The 18,751-nt window shown below is 50.5% G+C and overlaps 2 protein-coding genes across 2 annotated transcripts in view; one reads left to right on the top strand and one right to left on the bottom strand.

Moving 5' to 3' along the window:
- Positions 1-5,784: 5,784 nt before the first annotated feature.
- On the bottom strand, positions 5,785-12,723 carry KLHL28 (kelch like family member 28). Its single transcript, XM_065748801.1, has 4 exons — positions 11,788-12,723; positions 9,823-10,266; positions 7,374-7,582; positions 5,785-6,790 (listed from the first exon to the last, which is right to left on the bottom strand). The coding sequence occupies exons 1-4, from the start codon at positions 12,711-12,713 to the stop codon at positions 6,627-6,629; spliced, it is 1,743 nt and encodes a 580-aa protein (XP_065604873.1). The 5' UTR covers positions 12,714-12,723; the 3' UTR covers positions 5,785-6,626.
- A 3,173-nt stretch (positions 12,724-15,896) lies between these two features.
- The window catches only part of TOGARAM1 (TOG array regulator of axonemal microtubules 1), a 36,252-nt gene continuing 33,397 nt past the window's right edge, over positions 15,897-18,751 (top strand). The window contains exon 1 of the mRNA XM_065748815.1: positions 15,897-17,054. Coding sequence (XP_065604887.1) covers positions 15,897-17,054 — 1,158 coding nt within the window. The remainder of the gene's footprint in view (positions 17,055-18,751) is intronic.

Below are 18,751 nucleotides of genomic sequence, written 5' to 3'. Positions count from 1 at the left end.
GTGGCACGGAGCAGCGGAGCTTTGCTACCATCTGCCGGGCGCCCGAAGCGCTCGGAGCCGTTCCCGCAGCGTTCCCCGTCGCGGTTCTCCCCCCCGTCCCCCTCCCGTCCCATCGGTCCCCCCCGGGGTGACCCCGCACCCCTTTCCCCCCCGCACTCCGTGCCCCCGGGGCCGCCTGTGCCACGCGGCTCCGTCATTGAGCACAACCTCCGCGTCCTCATCCTTTAGCAGCGACCCTTTGACAGCCAGTTAAGCCGACAGAAATAGCATTCGTAATTAATCTATTTCCGTAAGATTAGCGTGTCAAATGTCACGGGGGGTGCGTGTAAGATCCCTTCAGAGCTTCGCATCCTCTTCTCTGCATTGGATTAAGCAGCGGCAGCAGCTGCTGTGTGCTTGGTCTTCCCATGCTGCCTCCGAGCCACCTCTCTGCTTCCTGAGCAACTGAAAAGGTGAAGTCGACAAATTAAATTATAATTATTATTATAATTATTAAACTTTTTGTTCTGTAGGATAAAATAAGCTTTCTATCATCAGATTCGGGTTGCAAGTGGGCACAGGAGCATCTCACCAGGAGACGTATGAATGCACAAACATGTGGGCAGACAGATGCATAGGCACAGATACACAGAATCACACACAGGCACACGCAGAGAGGCTGTGGATGCCCCTCCCTGGAAGCACTCAAGGCCAGGCTGGATGGGGCTGGGAGTGGCCTGCTCCAGAGGGAGGTATCAGTGCCTGCAGCAGGGGGATGGAGTTATATGATCTTAATGGTCCCTTCCAACCCAAACCAGACCATGATTCCACACACTCAGTCCCCTCCTCTGCCCTTCCCCAGCCAGCAGCCCTGGGCACACACAGCCGGGCTCTGTCCTGCTCTGTGGGGGCACTCCTGAGCTCCTGGGACTCCTCCCATGTCCCACTTCCCATCTCCTGCTGCAGTGACCCCAGAGAGCGTTAACATCTTTTTTTTTTCTCACACTTTCGCACTCTATTTCTCTTTTTCCTCTCGGAAATGCAGGATGACACTATGTGATGAGGTCTGTCACTTTACGTTAAGCCAACTGGATCTTTTTCATCCTGCAGTAATCCTAATGCAGATAGCAGGGGATGTTCCTGGGGAAAGAGGAGCCAGCAGGAGGAGGGAAGGACCAAGAACCAGGAGCCCTGACGTGCATGGTACCTCTACAGCATCCTCTGGCACAGCACTAAGCTGAGTGTGGTTCTCTCAGGCCCATGGTCTGATTTTTGGGTGGTTCTGTGTGGAGCCAGGAATTGGACTCGGTGGCAGCTGGGCTGCAAACATCTCAGCTTTAGTCAGGGCAGCAGCTGCTGAGAGTGAGACATTGCATCTGGGTGTGGATAGGCTTAGGCTGTGTGAACCAATTGAGGCCAAGTGCATGGTGCTACTCACGGGTTGGGGCTTTGGGGTCCCTTCCATCCACGCTGTGACCCCACGATCTCCTACAATTTGCCTGCAGGCCTGGCCTTGCATGCTGTGAGGCACTCACCTGCTGTGCTTTGCCATGGGTCTGAGATGGAAAAAGAAGGGCAAAAATCAGCATCATCCTAACCCAGAAAGCAGAAGGCAGTGGAGCTGCCTTACAGATGGGGGACAGAAGGGGCCATGACCCCACTCAGCCTCTCCCTGCAGCCCCACAGCCCTGCACTGCAGCCCTCTGCAGGTGGGAGAGCTCCCAGGCCCCAGTGCCTTCACCTCGAGCAGTGCAGTGCAGGGCCTGCACGCACGCCAAGAGATACATGTGCAGATCGGGGGCTTCTCATCCATCAATGAGCATTGAGAGATTGGGCAGCAGAAATCCACGTCCACAGCACAGCGAAATACCTTCTGCATCCCAGCATTTATAGCGAGCTCAGCGATCCTCCGGAGCCCAAAGCTGTTAGCATCTGAGTTTCATCTCCAATTAAGCAAAGCATTGAGGCATACCCTTACCTCTGGCATTCTTCAGTGAAGCAATATCATTTCTCAGCTTTAAAATGCACAGTACCTGAATTTCCAGCAGTGTGGCCGCAGAGCATGGACAGCCGTGTGCCTGCTGACAAAACACACAGATGCTTTTTCTGCACTGCACAGAACCAAAGGGTGCTGTGAGGGAATGACAGCACGAATGGGAGTTGGTAGAAATGGGGGTTTCCAACTCAATAAAGCAGTGCCAGGGACATAGAATTGCAGAACTGTAGGGGTTGGAAGGGACCTCCAGAGATCACTGATCTGTCAGAGCAGCTCCCAGCCCAGGTTGCACAGGTCAGGTGGGTCCCGAATGTCTCCAGAGGAGACCCCAACACCTCTGTGCAGCTCCAGCACTCCATCACTGCACTGTGAAGAAGGAAAGGAGATATCTGTCAGCCACAGGAAGCTCCAGTCAATAATTCAGCCTTCAAAAAGAAGTCTTTGACTGAATGCTGGTGCTCCAAAGGAAGGAGAGGTGCCCTGGCTGGCACCTATGGGGCAGCAGTCACAGTACCAGGATCATGACTGAGACTTCTTGCTCAACATGGGATGCTGCCTTCATGCCTGCACTGCAGTGATAGAGTGGAGGAGGGATGTTTTCTGGTGAGGATTAACACCACCGTGCTTTAATGCAGTGATTGTGGAATTCAGCTTCCACCACAGGTCTCTGAAATAAGAGAAATGACAACGTGGGATGAAGCTCAGAGATTTGGAGCAAGAGCCACACACCTGCCCCTGTGCCAGGCTGACCCAGGACCTTGTTTTCCCAAGCTGCAAGGAAGCACTGATGTACAGCTCAGCAAAGGCAGCGCTCTGTGCATGCTTTTCTCAGCTGCTTAAGGGACACTGCCAAGCATTACATTGAAAGGAAGTAAAACCCCACACCTTCAGCCCCCAGGTAACGTGGAAGCGCCCAGCAGCTGGGGGTGGGGGGCAGCAACGTGGTAAAAGTTGTGGTGGGTATGAGGAAGTGGTGGACATCCGCTAATTCCCACTCTCCGTTAGGTACAGCCATGTGTGTCTGTGTTCAGATGAAGCCAGCAAAAATAGAATTTGACCTCATGTGCCAAGTCTTTCATTTCTCTTTCTCTAATGGGGAGAGAGCAGTACCTGTTGGTACTTCATGCAAACCATCACCCAGGGGATGTTACCACCCGGAACACAGATGAAGATCCATTCAGCTGCGAAACAGCATTATGCAGCTGCACAATGATGCCAACAGATGTTCCTGCACAGCCACTGTGATGCTGAGCCCCCATCAGCAGGGGAAGCAAGCATGGGGGCTTCCCAGAGCATGCTGCAGGCAGGCAGCAGCAGGGCCATGCTCAGCAGCCAATGCTCCAGCAGTGCAGAGATGGAAAACAGAAAGGAATGCATGAAAACGCTGCTGTTGCTTTTGGGTAACAACACAAAGACATGTTTATCACATGAGGAAAGAGAGGCGACCGCGTGTTTATATTCAGCACCTGACAACGGTGTGAAAGCAAGCTTTCCTCCAGGTTTATTTACTGAACTGCTCCACGCACAATGAAATAGTTACGACTGTCACAGAGCGTTATCAGAGAGCCAACGAGGTGGGAACGCCGGCGAGGAATGGGGATGAGTACAGTTCACCTCCTGCTGCACTCCAGAGATCAGAGCAGAATGCTGCTGCTAAAAAGCTGTGCACGTGAGAACACGTGTGTGTGTGTGTGTGTGTGTGTGTGTGTGTGTGTGTGCTTCACAAAGGTAACGTGCTGCCGCCCAGCAAAGGGAACAGTGATGTGCATGGGACACATGGGGCCCTCACAGAGCAGTGGAGGACTCCTGGAAGAGCAGCACTGCTGGAAGGAGGCAGACGACAAGCTCATGGATGAATATGAGTTAAATAAAGGGGAAACTGGGAACTACACATACACACACAAACTCATGCCCATTATGAAGTGCTTTACAGATCAGAGTGATTAAAAAATAGAACTGGATGATAATTTATCATCATATGGCATCTTATTGGAAGGTCCTTGGATTTTCAGCTTCAGGACAGATGTGACAATGGCAGTGCTGTACTTGGGGTGCAGGTTTCAACAAGCTGTGGTGCCTCAGCACCCCAGAACCATGTGCTTTGAGGAGTGGGACAGCAAGTGACCAGGACAGGAGGAGGGCAGCACAACTTGAGCTGATGCCTGAAGCTGGGGCACAGCATTCCACCCTGTGTCCTTTCCATTCTGAATCCCAAGGCTGCACACAAGGGAATTGTTTATGCTGCTGGCTTTGAGTGTAGCAATACTACACGACACAATTCAGGGTCAATCTCTGCCTAATTGAGTATTGCTGCTGCTCAGACCCACAAATCAAAACATCCTACAACTTGGAAGTGTTCTGCCTTCCAGAAATGAAAGATGTTTGCACTGAATAACCAATAATATCATGCTAAAATATGGACTTTATTTTTGTTCTGATGACATCAAGGTGATTTCTGTCTCTCTCACCACCTTCCATTTACTGCAAACAGGTTCCTGATAGGTTCAATGAGAGTATTTCAACGAAAGATGCACCAGTATCTTCACAGAATCACAGCATCACAGAGGTGTAGGGGTTGGAAGGGACCTCTAGAGATCACCGAGTCCAACCCTCTGCCAAAGCAGCTCCCAGCCCAGGTTGCACAGACAGGCATCCAGGTGGGTCTTGGATGTTTCCAGAGAAGGAGACCCCACCACCTCTGTGCAGCTCCAGTGCTCCATCACTGCACTGTGAAGAAGTTCCCACACACATTGGTGCAGAACTTCCTATGCTTCAGTTTGTGGCCACTTCCCCTCGTCCTATCACCACACACTGCTGAGAAGAGTCCAGCCTCGTCCCTTTGCCTCCCGCTCCTCAGATATTTACAGATGTGGATCAGATCCCCTCTGAGTCTTCTTTCCTCAAGGCTGAACAGCTCCAGATCTCTCAGCCTCTCCTCATAAGGGAGCTGTTCCACGCCCTTTATCATCTTTGTACCCCTCCACTGGACTCTTTCCAGCAGATCCCTGTCTGTTTTGTACCGGGGAGCCCAGAACTGGACACAGTGCTCCAGGTGAGGCCTCACCACTCATAGAACCCCACCACGGCTGAGCTCGGAGCAACACAGCACACTGAGCTGCACAGACACCTCCTGCTGCTTAGAGGCACATGCCTGACTTGAAGAAAGAACACTTTCTTCCTTAGCGTAACATGGTTAATCAACTTCATCTCCTGATAGATGCCAGAAAATGTCATAAAGATGGCATCTGTGATGCTGTCAATGAGAAGAGCACAAGGAAGCGTTCCCCTTGTGCATTCCCCAGGACAGGAATACAGAGGCGATCCCTGCAGGCTGAAGCAGCATCACATCTCCCCACACCCCAGCTGCTCCCCTCCTCTGCATTCCCACACTGTGCAGCTGCTCGTGTCCTGCTGAACGATTCGCTGGAATAACCCAGTCCTTCTATTATTGCTATGTAACCAGAAATCCTTAGTGGGTCCCATAAACTGCATTTGTAACTCTGACACTGTGAGTGATCTGCTTGATTCTGCCAAACCCAAAGGCCACGTGCAGGATGCTGTGATGTGTGCATGCAGCTGCTATGGGTGAGCCATGCTGTATGGAGACAGCTCGGCTGCTTCAACCTGAGTGATAGCCTTTGGAGGACCCAACACCACCACTGCTCACCTCGCTGCGAGCAGCTCCACAGGAGCTTCCCAATAAATTCAGTGCACTTGGAAAACATCTGCTACACGTACCCACAACGAAATGGCTTTTAAAGCAACTGGTTTAAATATTATTGCACCTACAAAAGCAATACTACCCGGACTTGGAAAACAAGAGGAAACATTAACATGTTAGGACAGAAGTAACTCGAGGCAGAACCACGTCTGGCAACACGCAATCAAAACAGAGATTCAGGATAACCACAATTCCCAGCTCAAAGCAGAAGACAAACCCAAACATGCTAAATGAGCTAGAAATGCTATTTACTCACTCACCTGGTTTGAAATAACCCTTACAACCCACAGCATCAGATTCCTTTTACCTGCCTGTGCTGTCAGGTTAGCACTTGTCCCAGCCCTCCTAGCAGCAAGCAGGTCACAGAGGAGAGCGTACAGGCAATGGACTATAGCATTTATTATTTACAGACCTTGAGATACAGAAACAAGGCAGCCCTTTAGTTACTGTTCATAAAAAAATTATGAAGCACTGGCATTTTCTTAACATGAAGACACAACCAGGCAGAAACCAGCAGAACCAGTCACACAGCACACTCGTACATCTCTCACCCCAAGCACAGGAAACTTCATGTTTCTTAGTAGGCAGGAGGAAGAGAAAAAAGCTCTAGAAAGTGAAAGGGTCAGACAGACAGTGAATGTCCTAACCACGTCCTAGGCATGTACAGTACTTGTTAAGTTCCCTGCCTGTAACGGATGCCATTCGAGCCCAGCTGCTGGTGAGCTTCCTGCTCCTGCTGCCCGTGGCACCAAAGTAACAAAGACAGCAACTGAAAGGAAACAATTCCTTCCTCTCTTCAACCACAACTCCACCAGGTTCCTGCAGCTTTCCAGCTCCAGAAGATGCAGCATATGCTCTCCAGCAGCAGGGTTCATCTTCAACCAGACCAAGTTCCATCCTTGCAACAGGTCCACGACGTCCTGCTTGGCATCAAAGTGCAGTCAAACCAAAATTGCAGCGGCAGTACATCATACCAGCAGAGTCCAGCCAGGTGTCTGAGATGGGGTCATACTTCTGTACAGTGTTCAGGTAGGATGACCCTGAATGACCTCCAACTACGTAAAGGTAGTTATCAATTACAGCTGCACCCACTCCTATTAAAAAGAAAAGAAGTTAGCTGACCACCAAGCACAGGAGTAAGCAGTGTTTGTGCTCCTGCTTGAGACCCCACTGGCACCTCCTCATAAGACAGAGCAGACAAGTCCACTCACAGCCTCTCCCTCTTCAGCCCAGCTTAAGGAAAATAGTTGTAAATGAAGAGCCTTTCTCTCTACAGATGCTAACCCTCCTTCCCTTTTCAGCTCCACTCACACCCCTTCCCAAGGCAAAGCAATACTCTTCAGGCAGGCAGCACAGAAGATGCATGACAGAGCCTCAACATAAAACAGAGGAGTGACCACACAATTGCTGAAACTAATATAAATTAATGGAAGAGCAGAAATACTATTTCAGGTTGTATCTGGCACAGCTCAGTATAAACAAAAATAGATTGGATTTCAAACACTTATTCTTTTATAGAACTGATTAAGCAATCTTTGACCCAATTCGAAGACGATGAGCGATGCTCTGCAGACAAGTCCCTGTGAGCCTAATTCACTGCAGTTCTAGCAGGTCAAACTGTGGCTTACTACTGAAAAAACAGCCCAGTGGAGTGCTGAGAGCTCCAGATGTCCCTACCTGTTCTGGGCTCCTTCATGGGTCGGCACACAGTCCACTGATTCTGATGAGGATCGTACCTCTCAATGCTCGATAAGTGAGACACACCGTTGTGCCCACCTACCACAAAAATGAAGCCCAGCATGACACCAACACCAAAGTTGATTCGTTTATCAGCCATTGAAGCCACAGTCTCCCAAGAGTTTTTACTTGGATCGTAGCGTTCCATGCTGCAAATACAAACAAACAATTTGTGAGGCGTGGATTTTAGTGACATTTGAGTTCTACTCCACAAGAAAACAACACCTGTGAGAGCCTCATCTAGTTGTGTCTGTCAGGAATAACGTAACACAGTGACAAAGTGCTTGTGCTGGTGGAAAATTCTGCAGCGTGGTTGCTTTGTACTACCCAAGGGTGGAACACAAAGCTGAAAGCAGAGCTATCACCTCAAAGGTCCTTCCACAACACTGTTCATGCAGCTGGAGGTCCTCTAGAAAGCACTTCCAAGACTCCGAGACAGCAACTGCAGCTCAGCCATCTCCCTGATGCTCACACCCCCCTACCAAGTCTTCAGGTTACATCTTGAAACTAAGTATGACCTTTCAAGGCTGAGTTCAGAACAGAAAGCTCCTTTGAAGCTGAGTGCTGCTTTTTATTAAAAAAAAATGCATGAAAAACTGAATAAAATGTAGATCTGAAGTATTTGGGTAGCACATGAAGTCAAACACTCCTTCAGGCATCCCTGAAAAAAACAGAGGCAAAAAAAACCCAACCACGTGGAGAGCATATCCCTCAGGAAAAGGAGTAAAGAGGTTGCTGGTCAGAGCACACAGGACAGAAGAGACCTTTGAGATAAAACAGAAATTATCACCATCATTTTATTAACCACTGGATCTGTACAGTCCATCACTGAAACGCTCTTTGTATGTGGACAGACCCATCCACAGTGCAGCTTCAGTAGCACAAGGGAGGCACAAAAGAGGAGAAGAAGAGAAAATCAGAAGCACTAAAGAGGAGGAGAAAAGGGGCTTAATTATACAGCAGTCAGCTTGCTTTCATTGCTAGAGCTTGTATGAGCATAGTGACTGCACGGCACGGCGTAGTAATTGCATCCCTGAATAATCAATACAAACAAAACTATTCAATAAAGAGAAAGTAAAATTTTAAAAGGCAACTAATGAAATATCCATCAATTTGATAACTCCCCAGGAAGTGCTGGCAAATCCTTTCTGACTGAGGAAGAGACAAAATGCTGTACAAAGAGTAGGGCCACCACAGAACTGATGTTAGAACCATCCTCTTCAAAGGTAATAATTTGATGAAGATGTTTCCTGCTACTCCAGTGCTAAGTTTTGCATTTTGTAAAATGCAAAGCTGAGTTTCCCTTTCAGAGGCATTCATTCATCTCAAGCACTCTTCTCTCCTGAACTAGCTGTCCTCAGCAAGGTCTAGGTTACACTCCTTTTTAAACAGTCTGTGCAACAAGGTTAGAACCACACTAGGAAAGGTAACCTATTGATGTTAGGTATTTCTGTAACTTAAGAGTACTTTTTCCTTTTCCAAGTGCAGTTACTTAGTTACACTTCCCTGTTTAGGAGCCAACCTTGTGCTACACAAACCATTTTACACAAAAGCATAGGAAGTGTGAGGAATCCCATTAATGACAATGTTGTTATACCATTCTGTTAAATAATCAGTGCATCCCCTCTTAGAAGCAAGATTTCATTTTCACTCTCCACTCAGCTCCTTAGGCTTGTTGTTTATTAATTTGCTTCCCAGAGGAACATATGGCTGATCTGTTCCCACTTTTAATGAAGAGTACAAGTTACTACTTTGCATAACTAAATACCCCAGACTACCCACACAAAGCAACACGGAACAGAACAATTAAAGAACACGCTGGTACCAAAAAAAAAAAGAAATGACTGTGTCTATAAGGTGTACTGAGCATGAGAAAAATTCAATTCATTTCTAAGGAGTTTTTTAAAGGTTAGAATTAAACCCATGCCCTGGCACCTTGCAGCCCTGAGGTGCAGAGGGTTACCTGGCCCTGGTGCAGTGCTACATCTCAGCAGGGCTCTCCCAGGGGCTGCACTGCTAAGGGAGCTGCCACAGGGCCAAGCAAACAAGGCTGCAGCACTTCTCCTCTGAGACATGCAGCCTGTGGATCCTCAGGGTCAGGCACCCTACCCTCCTCTGGCTTGGCAGGACGTGTGTATGTCCTTGGCTTCATGGTCTTCCCTTCTCAGGGATTTTTCAGAACGTACACACCGTTGTGTTCCAGCTCAGAGAAGTTCAAATACAGATTTCCCAGCTGAATTGCTAGACTGATGCTACAGAAGGATTAATGAGGCCCACTGTGGATTAACACCGATTTATCTCTGAGTATTTTCACTAGCTGCTGAATACAAGCTTAAAAGTGCATTTTGCTGATTTCCAGCATCGAGCTACAGACGTGAGAAGCACATACCTGTTCATATGGGCAGGACCATAACCACCAATGGCATATATCATTCCATCTAAGACAGCTGCAGCAAAACAACTTCTCGTTTTGTTCATTGGGGCCACTAGCTGCCACTCCTTAACTTTAGGAATGTATTTCTCTACAGTTCGTAAATAGGACTGCCCATCGTAGCCCCCGAGGGCATAGAGCTCTCCTGCCAGAACCACCACTCCCAGCGTGCTGCGGCTCTCAAACATCCTCTCCAGGGACGTCCAGGTGTTCGTGTCGGGGTCCCAGCACTCCACTGAGTTCTCGTGCTTCCGGTAGCTGATGCCTTGACACACGTGGGTTGCAATCCCTCCTACAACATAGATTTTCTGGTCTAGGACACATATTCCAAATTCATAGCGGGGAATGCTAAGAGGTGCCAGGCCTATCCAGGAATCGTTCTGGGGAAAATACATTTCAACACTGAAACAGAGAAGAAAGATTGCGTGAGCAAATCTGACTTTATGAAGCTGTGTTGTGTGTAAACGAGCAACAAGGAATGGAGTCTGAAGTGCGTACATCATAGCTCTCAACCCATGTCAGCTGCTCAAGGGCCTGGACATGAGCTTAAGCCAAAGAGCAAAAGCCCAGAGCTATGCAGGGACATGGGGGGAAGTCAGGACACCAAGTCTGAGACCTGAAAAAATGGATTTGGAATGTACAGAACAGACTGAGGAAAAGGCACAAAGCATCACAGACAACGTGAGGGCAGACAGCAGAGTGCTGGTGCAGCTCTTGGGGCTGGGCTGGAAAATAGAAACTGAGGAGTTAGGAGGGTAAACTGAAAACAACCAAGCAACCAGAAAGCAAACGCTCAGCTACACAAAGTGACCATGGAGATAGGAGAGATGAAAGAGGCGAGAAAGAGATGTACACATGGATATGAACAAACGATTAGGAAGTACAGCTTCTAGATTGCAAAAAGTATTCCAAAGCACATCAGGATGTGACCTTGTTAAAATCGTTAAAGAACCTGTGGAAGAAACAGAGCTGAGGTGTATGAGAGGACTCATTCCCTTAACCAAATGGATTTGGCATCCAATACTCCCCTCACCCTTCAGATCTTAAAAACACAACCCTAATGATCCCAACACCCCAATTCCCAGTTCACTGCTGACACCCACTGATCAGGAAGGGAAAGTGTAAATAACTTTGACAACATCCCTAACTGTTCTAAAGTGTGCGTGCACGCACACAAGCATGAAACTGTTGCAAAAAAAGGACCATCCCTGTAAAATATCTCAAAACTCAGCACTAGGGTCAGCTCAGGTAGCCTGCCTTAACACAGGGAGCACTTACTGCACTGATCAAGGTAAACTCAGCATCAGAGCAGCATATGTACAAGTACACATATATGCCCAGAAGCACTCATAGCTGAGCAACCCCTTCTGGAAATGTCAATACAATGTTGAAAGCCCAGGCATACCAGTATGAGCAAGAAAGCTGTTGCTGTTACATTCCCCTTGCTTCTGTGACTAGCTTCAGCGAGGCAACCAACTACTAATCTAAAGAGGAAACTTAACTGGAGAACTGGGTAAAAGAAGATCAGCTCAGCAGCAGAGACTGAAGGCATGACTGCACTGTGATCAAGAACTTAACACTGCCAGGAGCCTGAAGCTTTTCCTCTGATTAAGTTAGTTCTAATTCTAAGGGCTCCCCAGTTAGAAGTAGCATACCAACTGAAAACAGCTACCTTTATTAACCAAACTCAGAGGGGAAAAGATGTTATAACTATTTGTGTTGGTACAAACAAAGCCTCATAACTGTGAGGACTCCACACAAAAACCAAGAAGCACCTTCAACTCACTGCTGGTCCCTGCTCTAAGAAAATCCACTTAGAGGGAAAGCTCTCCAAACCACAGCTCCTCAATGCTTGTCTTAACCCTGACCCAGGGTGACCAAAGACACACATGAACATCACTGCAGCAGCAGCTCTGCCATTACCTTTCTAAACACGCAAACAGCCCGGCTTTTCCTCCTACAGCACACAGAACTTTCGGAGCACAGCGAGGTCGCGTCATCAGCATGGTCTGGTGGGAAAGCCTGTGTTCAGGCATGAAGTGATACTTTAGAGCCTCGTTTAGCAGGTGTTTACAGGTATGGTCATCACGAATGAGATGGTTTGCTTCGTACAACCTTGTAAGAAACTTGACACTCAGCAGCGGCAGGCGGACGCAGTGCAGCAGCTGTGCTAAGTATTTCTGTCGCTCCTGAACATCGTATTTGATCCAGGACTCCAGTGCATAAAAAACCGTTTCCTCTGTCACAACATTCAAGCAGTCATTGGAAACAATTTCGTCCAACTCAGAATGCGTAAGCTCAAAGAATTCTTCAGTCTGACAAACATCTTCGAAGTTTTGACAGATGTACTTGTTGGCAGCCAAGTAGAGGTCGTGGCAGCCATAGGTCTCTGCAAAACGAGAAATCCCGATGCAGTTGCCAGGATCAAGCTGGCTCTCCAGGAAGGAGCAGCACTCCTTCACCACCAGCTTGATTTGGAGAAGATTAGCAGCTGGAAGAAGCGACTCCACGGTGTCCTGTGAGATGAACACGGTTCCTGTGTAGGCGTACTCCACGATGGCCTGCAGAGCTGCTTCATCAACACACTGGAACTCTACCTCGGAATTCTCCTTCTCGGAAAGGTTCCCAGTGAACATGGCTTTGAAGTACGGGCTGATGCTGGCGAGCACCACTTTGTGGGCATGAATCTTGACATCGCCGACTCTAAGGATAATGTCACACAGCTCGTGATGCTGGCGAAGGAGGTTCAAGCCTTGCAGAAGCTGTTCAGAATGCAAGTGGGTCAGGTTGGCAAGCATGTAGGTTGGAGACGACTGGTCCATCTGTGACAAACACAATTGTTCAGGCATTACTCAGGGTTTCATTTTCAGCTGTTTTATTACTCATATGATATAGACATGCCACACGTAACATTTAAAAATTAGTTTTCCATTTGTGTTTTTATCTAAGTCACTGTGTTACCTTGCAATTTACTTCTCAAGACCTCACTCTGCATTCTTTATATACCCAGGACATTCAAGTATTAACACTGAATGCCATAATAATCTTCCACTGAAAAATGCACAAGCATTTTTTTCTTCTGGAATAAAACGCGTACTTCAGAATGCATGAAACAGTTTTATCTACATCACGTACTTGAGAGAACTGCATAGAGATCAGAATAAAACTATATAAAACTAAAAAAGCCCCAGGGCTGTGCACCAGGAGGAGAGAAGGCTGAGGGGATGTGGGCAGTGCTGATGGGTATCTGCAGGGTGGGGTGGGGGATGGGGCCGGGCTCTGTGCCATGGTGACCAGAACTGGGATAAGGGGCACCAGGCACAGAATGCAGCCCAGGGAGTTCTGTATGGACACGAGGAAGAACTGTGTTCTGAGGGTGGCAGAGCCCTGGTACAGCTACCTCAGGCTGGTAGGGGAGTCCCCTTATCTGAATATCCAAACCTGTCTGCATACTTTGTGCGCAACTGCTGTAGGGACTGGACTGGTGGAGCCCCCTTAAAGTCCCTATGGTTCTATGAAATAAAGAAATGTCTTGTTTGAGACAAAGTTGTAACTTCCTAAGCTAACTTGTGCTCCTTGCCTCATGCCTTCCCTGCTGCATCTCACCCCAAGCAGCAGTGCACAAAGCCCCAGTACTCAGCCTCCACAGCCCCTGCTCCACACAGATCATAACAGCCCACCTCTTCCCCAGCACAAAGCAGAGAAAAAGACCCACACCACCTGTGGGACACTGGACTACAAGAAAGGGTGTGCTGGAGCAAGGTCTGCTACACTCTGAATGGACAGGGGAGCACAGCAGAAGGGGGACCCTCCCCTCACCCCATGGGGACTTTGCTGCAACACGTACTCCCCAGCAGGCTCGCTGCTGCCCTGCTGAGACTGGGTCAGGGTGCTCAGCACCAGCAGAAGTCCAAAGAAGGACAACAGAGCTGTAAAGGGTCTTTAGCACAGGTTTTGTGAGGAGTGGCTGATATGGAGAGGATATGGAGAAGAGGAAGCTCAGGGGAGAACTCATCACTCTCTATAGCTCTCTGGAAGGAGGTGGTGGCAAGGTGGGGGTCATCCTCTTCTTCTTCCAGGTAAAAGTAATAGGATGAAAGGTGATGGCCTCACATTGCACCAGGAAAGGTTCAGGTTGGATATTAGGAAAGATTTATTCCTTGAAAAAGCAGTGATGCACTGGCACAGGCTGCCCAGGAGTGGTAGGGACACTGTTTCCAAAGGTATCCAAGAGCCGTGGAGATGTGGCACTGAGGGACGTGGGCAGTGGGCACTGTGGGGTTGGAGGAGATCTTTTCCAAGCTCAGTGACTCTATGATTCTAAGAAGTGGAACAAGGTGAGGTGCTCCTCAGCCCAGCTCACACCACTCTGAGGGGAGCACAGAGCACCCAGGGCTCCACCACTGTCTCCCCCCTCCCAGGCCACAGGCAGCCACTCCTGCTTCCCGCAGCACAGGGTGAGCAAAGAGAAGGAAACTGCCACCCACAGCTCACACAACCCCCAAGTGATCATTCCCTGAAGTTTTCCTTTTCCGTAGCGACACCTGACAGCACCGCGATGCCTGCTCTAATTTCAGCTTCATTAACACTCTAGCAGTGCTGCCCACCACTGAGAGCTGCAGGAGCACTTCAGTTCTTACTCAGTGAATTGTTAGAATGGTGGGAGGGTGGGGGGTGTCAGTACATTAAGACCCAGGACAGCCAGGGAACATCACCATTGTTCTGTTGGGAACACCACTGCCACCCAGCTGAAACACTCACTTAATATTTCATTCACTAGATGACTGCAAAAGCTTTCAAAATGTGCTTCTTTCATCTTGCTATTAAGAAGTTTGTCGTTTCCATAGCTCCTTAGCTGGCACCTGATTTGCAACGAGCCCTCTCATGAACTGCTTCATGTGAAAGAATAAAATCAGCTGCCAGCATTTAAATACAGAACACAATAACAGCGCTGACAAAGCAAAAGCTGCAAGGCAGAGAGAGAAGAGCTGTGCCATGCTCAGTTCTCTCTTATTATGAATCTGTACTGGAAGGAATAAACACAGTATCAGTAAGGCTGGAAAAGAGCTCTGCAGTCATCTGTTCAAGCATCAAGTACACATCTAAAACAAAGGTTCATAGGTTCATAAGGTTGGAAAGGACCTACAAGATCATCTAGTCCAACCATCCTCCTATCACTATCCCTACCCAAAGTCATCTAGGGATACCTGCAAAAGGTGACGTTCCTAACAGTATTCTCTGCACCACAACTGTTATGGAAAGCTGCCCAGGAGCAGCAGATGCCCCTTTGCGTGCGCTCAGCTCGTGACCAGCTTATACGGGAACCATGCCGGGCACAGTGACAGCACGCGGAAGGAAGACAGAGCGTTACAGCGGGGCAGCAGAGCCGTCAAAGCGTTACTTACAACCACGGAAACAGTCAGTGCTCGCAGCCCGCCCCGTCCTGACAGGCCGCGGTGCCCGCCCCGCACAGCCGCACTGGAGCAAGGGAGCACTAACGGCGGCCGACACCGAGGCCTCCATCGCTCAGACTGGACTGCGGAACGGCAGCCGCACCCACCACAGCCCCCGGTCCCGGCCCCATCCATCCCATCGCTCACCTGCGGGCGCGCTGCGCGGGCCGCAGCCTCCCTCCGTCCGGCACAGCAGTGCCCGGCGGCCGCACGCGTCACTTCCGAACGCCACCACCCCACGCAGCGCTGCGCTCGCGCACGCACGGCGCGTCGGGCCGTACCACCGCGTGGGACCGGAGGGTGCCGGCGCACTGTCTATGTGAGGATGAAAGCTCCGAAACGGGACCCCACGCTTCGTTTCGCTTCCTTTCTTTTCGTTTTGTGTCTCTTCGGCACCTTCGTTTCGCTTCGTTTCGATTCCGTTCCCCGGCGGCGGCGGCGGCTGACGGGAGCGCGCTCCCCCCGCCCATGCGCGGGGCAGCGGTCGGTTCTGCGCATGCGCAAGGCGGGCGGCGTCCCCTGGCGACGGCAGTGTTCTGTTGCGCGGCGACGCTGGGGATGGTTTCGTTCTCGCCGCCCATGGCAGCGGCCCTGGGCCCGGCCCTGCCATCGTCCGCTCGCGCCATGGAGCCGGGCCCCGAGATCGGGCTGGCCGGGAGCGGCCCCGAGCGGCCGCGCGGCAGACGGCGCGGAGGTCCGCAACCCGGAGAGCCGGCGCGCAGCCTGGCCTGGCAGACTGGCGGCCCCGAGGAGCGGCCGGGCCTCGGGCTGCTCCCCGCTGAGCTGCGCGGCCGCCTGCTGGACCAGGACGACTATCGCAGCCGCGCGCGGGCGGTGGAAGAGCTGCAGCGAGTGCTGGAGGCCATGAGCCAGGCCGCCGTGGCTTCGGCGCCCGCCCCGGCGCTACTGGGGCTGTTGGGGCTGCTGTGCGCGCTGCTGGACGATGCCAACTTCGCGGTGGTGCTGGGCGCCCTGGAGGCCGTCCGGCTGCTGGCCCTGCGCATGGGATCCCAGCTGCGCGCCTTCCTGGGCCCACTGGTGGCGGTGGCCGCGAAGGGGCTGGGGGACCCGCGGGCGGCCCTGCGGCGGCGTTGCCACGTCGTGCTGCGGCGGCTGATGGAGGCGGCGGGGCCGCGGCGAGTGCTGAGCCTGCTGCTGCGTCGGGAACACCTGCGGCACCGCAACGCCCGCGTGCGGGAGGAGGTGGTGGCCGCCTGCATCGCCGCGCTGCTCGCCTATCCCAGCCGAGAACTGGATCTGAGCCGGTTGGCTTTCGGCCTGGCCCCGGCGCTGGTGGACGGCAAGCGCAGAGTGAGGCACGTCGCCTTGGAGGCGTTCGCTTTGCTGGCGTCGCTCATGGGCCCCGGGAAGAGCGGCCTCCTATTCGAGGCTGTGGACGCGGTGGAGCTGGAGGACGACGGGGACGGAGTGATGCACGCGGTGCAGGCCCGACTGGCCAGGAAGAGCTTGCCTCGGCTCGGAAAGAACGGCTCGGTGGAGTACGCGGTGCCCCTGCCTTCGTGCGGGCAGAGCTGCGGGGCCGACACGGAGTGGCTGCTGGAGGGCAGCAGGACGCACAGCGTGCACAGCTGCGGGTCCAACCCCGGCTCACCCGGCACAACCACGCGGAAAGTCCTGAGCGCCGGGAAGAACAAGCTGCCCTGGGAAGGAGAGCGCGGCGAAGAAGGGGAAGGTGGAGTGGGAGACGTGGTGCCTTTCACAAAGGATGTGGAGCAGGTACGTGCTTCTGGCCCACTGGGCTGCTTTTTCAAAGGGTGTATTTTGTAAGAGGATGAGGGTATTTTGAGAGGTTTGTGAAATGACAGATGTTTCTCAGGCATGGCTCGTACTGCTGATGTGTGCACAGTGTTCTCTATTGGTAAATATGTTGGCTTGGGAGACTCAATCTGAGCTCTCCAAATGCAGATTTAACTCCAGGACGAAACAGACAACTTGGGGCACCTAGAAAATCTTAGTGCTGAAATGTGCTGTGCTCCGCTTCCAGCATTCCACCCTGCTGACCCCTGGTAGTGGCTGGCAGAAGCTAAGGGAGCTTCTGTTCGTGTGCCTGAGGACGACTGACAGACTGCTGCATGCTGGGGCTGTTTTGGTCAAAAGCAACAAATGGTTTCAGTTCAGACTCTGAAGGGAGAGCTCTGGCATTTGGCTGAAGTCAGTGCTTTTGGGCAGTGCACCTGTATATGCAATGTGTGTTTCCATGTGTGTATGTGGCCCGTGTTCCTCGTATTCCTTATAGCAGTTTGACCAGGAAGAACGTAGGTGAGGCTGAAATAATGATTCTGCTTGACCCGTGTTTTGATTGTAACATTTAGTGGCCATGATGATGTCTGCAAATGGAAGGAACCTCTGAAAAGTTGTTCAGGTCCCTTTTAGTTTTGTAGCAGTTTGGTGTGCGACGTTCAATTTTGGTGCTGTGAGACCTGGAGTGTGTGCTGGATGGGTTTAACCTAGCATTACTTGATCTCCAGTGCATGAGTTACTCCAGAATTACTTGAACTCTATTAATAAGCAAGTAGGTCTTCTTAGAAAATGGGAAACTATGGAATAAAGATTTCCTTGCTGCCATGCTTAGGAATTCAGAATTTAATTCATAGTTGCTTAGTAACTAGTTCCTGCACCGAGTAAGACCGAGGGAATGGTAAGCAAGACTACTTTGTGAAGGCTGGTTTTTAATAAAGTCCTTTAAAAAGGAATATGAACCAGTGCTTTTGCACTGTAAAAATCTGGAGGTAGGGGACTGAAATGCAACCTGGGGAGGCAGCTACGTGATTGTGTCTCAAGTCTGGGGTGTGGAGGTGCTCCTGTTAGATGGTGATGTGCCTGGCACTGCTACAAGAAAGCCCTTTACACTTGGTGTATTTTTATAGACATAGTGTGAACACTGTGGATGTAAATGCCATCTCACAGTATGGAATGAAAACTAAGCTCAGTGCCAGGGATTGGAGCTTGAGGGGTGTGGGGGGGCTGGAGGTTGTCGCACAGCTCTCCAGGGTTGGCAATCCCAGACACTGCAGGGTAGGGGAGGTCGGTTTCCTCCTGCATGAAGCACCTATAGGGAGAAAGCAGAAGGATCTGCAGGTGTGTTTCCTTGTCTGTGTGCCCACGGATTTCTTTGCAATTATAATTTTTCTCCTTTCCTCCCTGGCGACTTCTTTGGTTCGTGCAAGTACTTCAGCATGAAATTACCACTTTCCTTTTGGAATCACCTCTATTTTTATGTCCTTGCTTCTATTGCCAAATATATTTGCGCCATCTATTTTTGCAGGATTATTTCAGCCTTTATTTGGTAAAAGCATTATTTTGAACAGGGGGCTCGAGCTGTGAAGTTAAATGCTCTCGCTTTGCTTTCACTGCTGTAGTACACAGTTCTGTGATACTGTAGGTGGCAACAAAAATACTTCTACAGGGAGAAG

The sequence above is a fragment of the Cyrtonyx montezumae genome, unplaced genomic scaffold (assembly GCF_038088225.1).
Source record: "Cyrtonyx montezumae isolate F1298 unplaced genomic scaffold, pur_monq_1.0 scaffold_10, whole genome shotgun sequence".
Taxonomy (NCBI): Eukaryota; Metazoa; Chordata; class Aves; order Galliformes; family Odontophoridae; genus Cyrtonyx; species Cyrtonyx montezumae.
Note: the sequence above shows the minus strand (reverse complement) of the source record. Positions and strands in the feature narration are given on the sequence as shown.

Bases quoted from the DNA above. Each gene is read 5' to 3' on its own strand.
- KLHL28 (XM_065748801.1), bottom strand. From the start codon at position 12,713: ATGCCTGAACAATTGTGTTTGTCACAGATGGACCAGTCGTCTCCAACC. The intron at 10,267-11,787 runs GTAATGGCAGAG...TCTCTGTTTCAG, and splicing joins CTGTTTGCGTGTTTAGAAAG to TGTTGAAATGTATTTTCCCC. The intron at 6,791-7,373 runs GTAGGGACATCT...TCTTTTTAATAG, and splicing joins CATGAAGGAGCCCAGAACAG to GAGTGGGTGCAGCTGTAATT.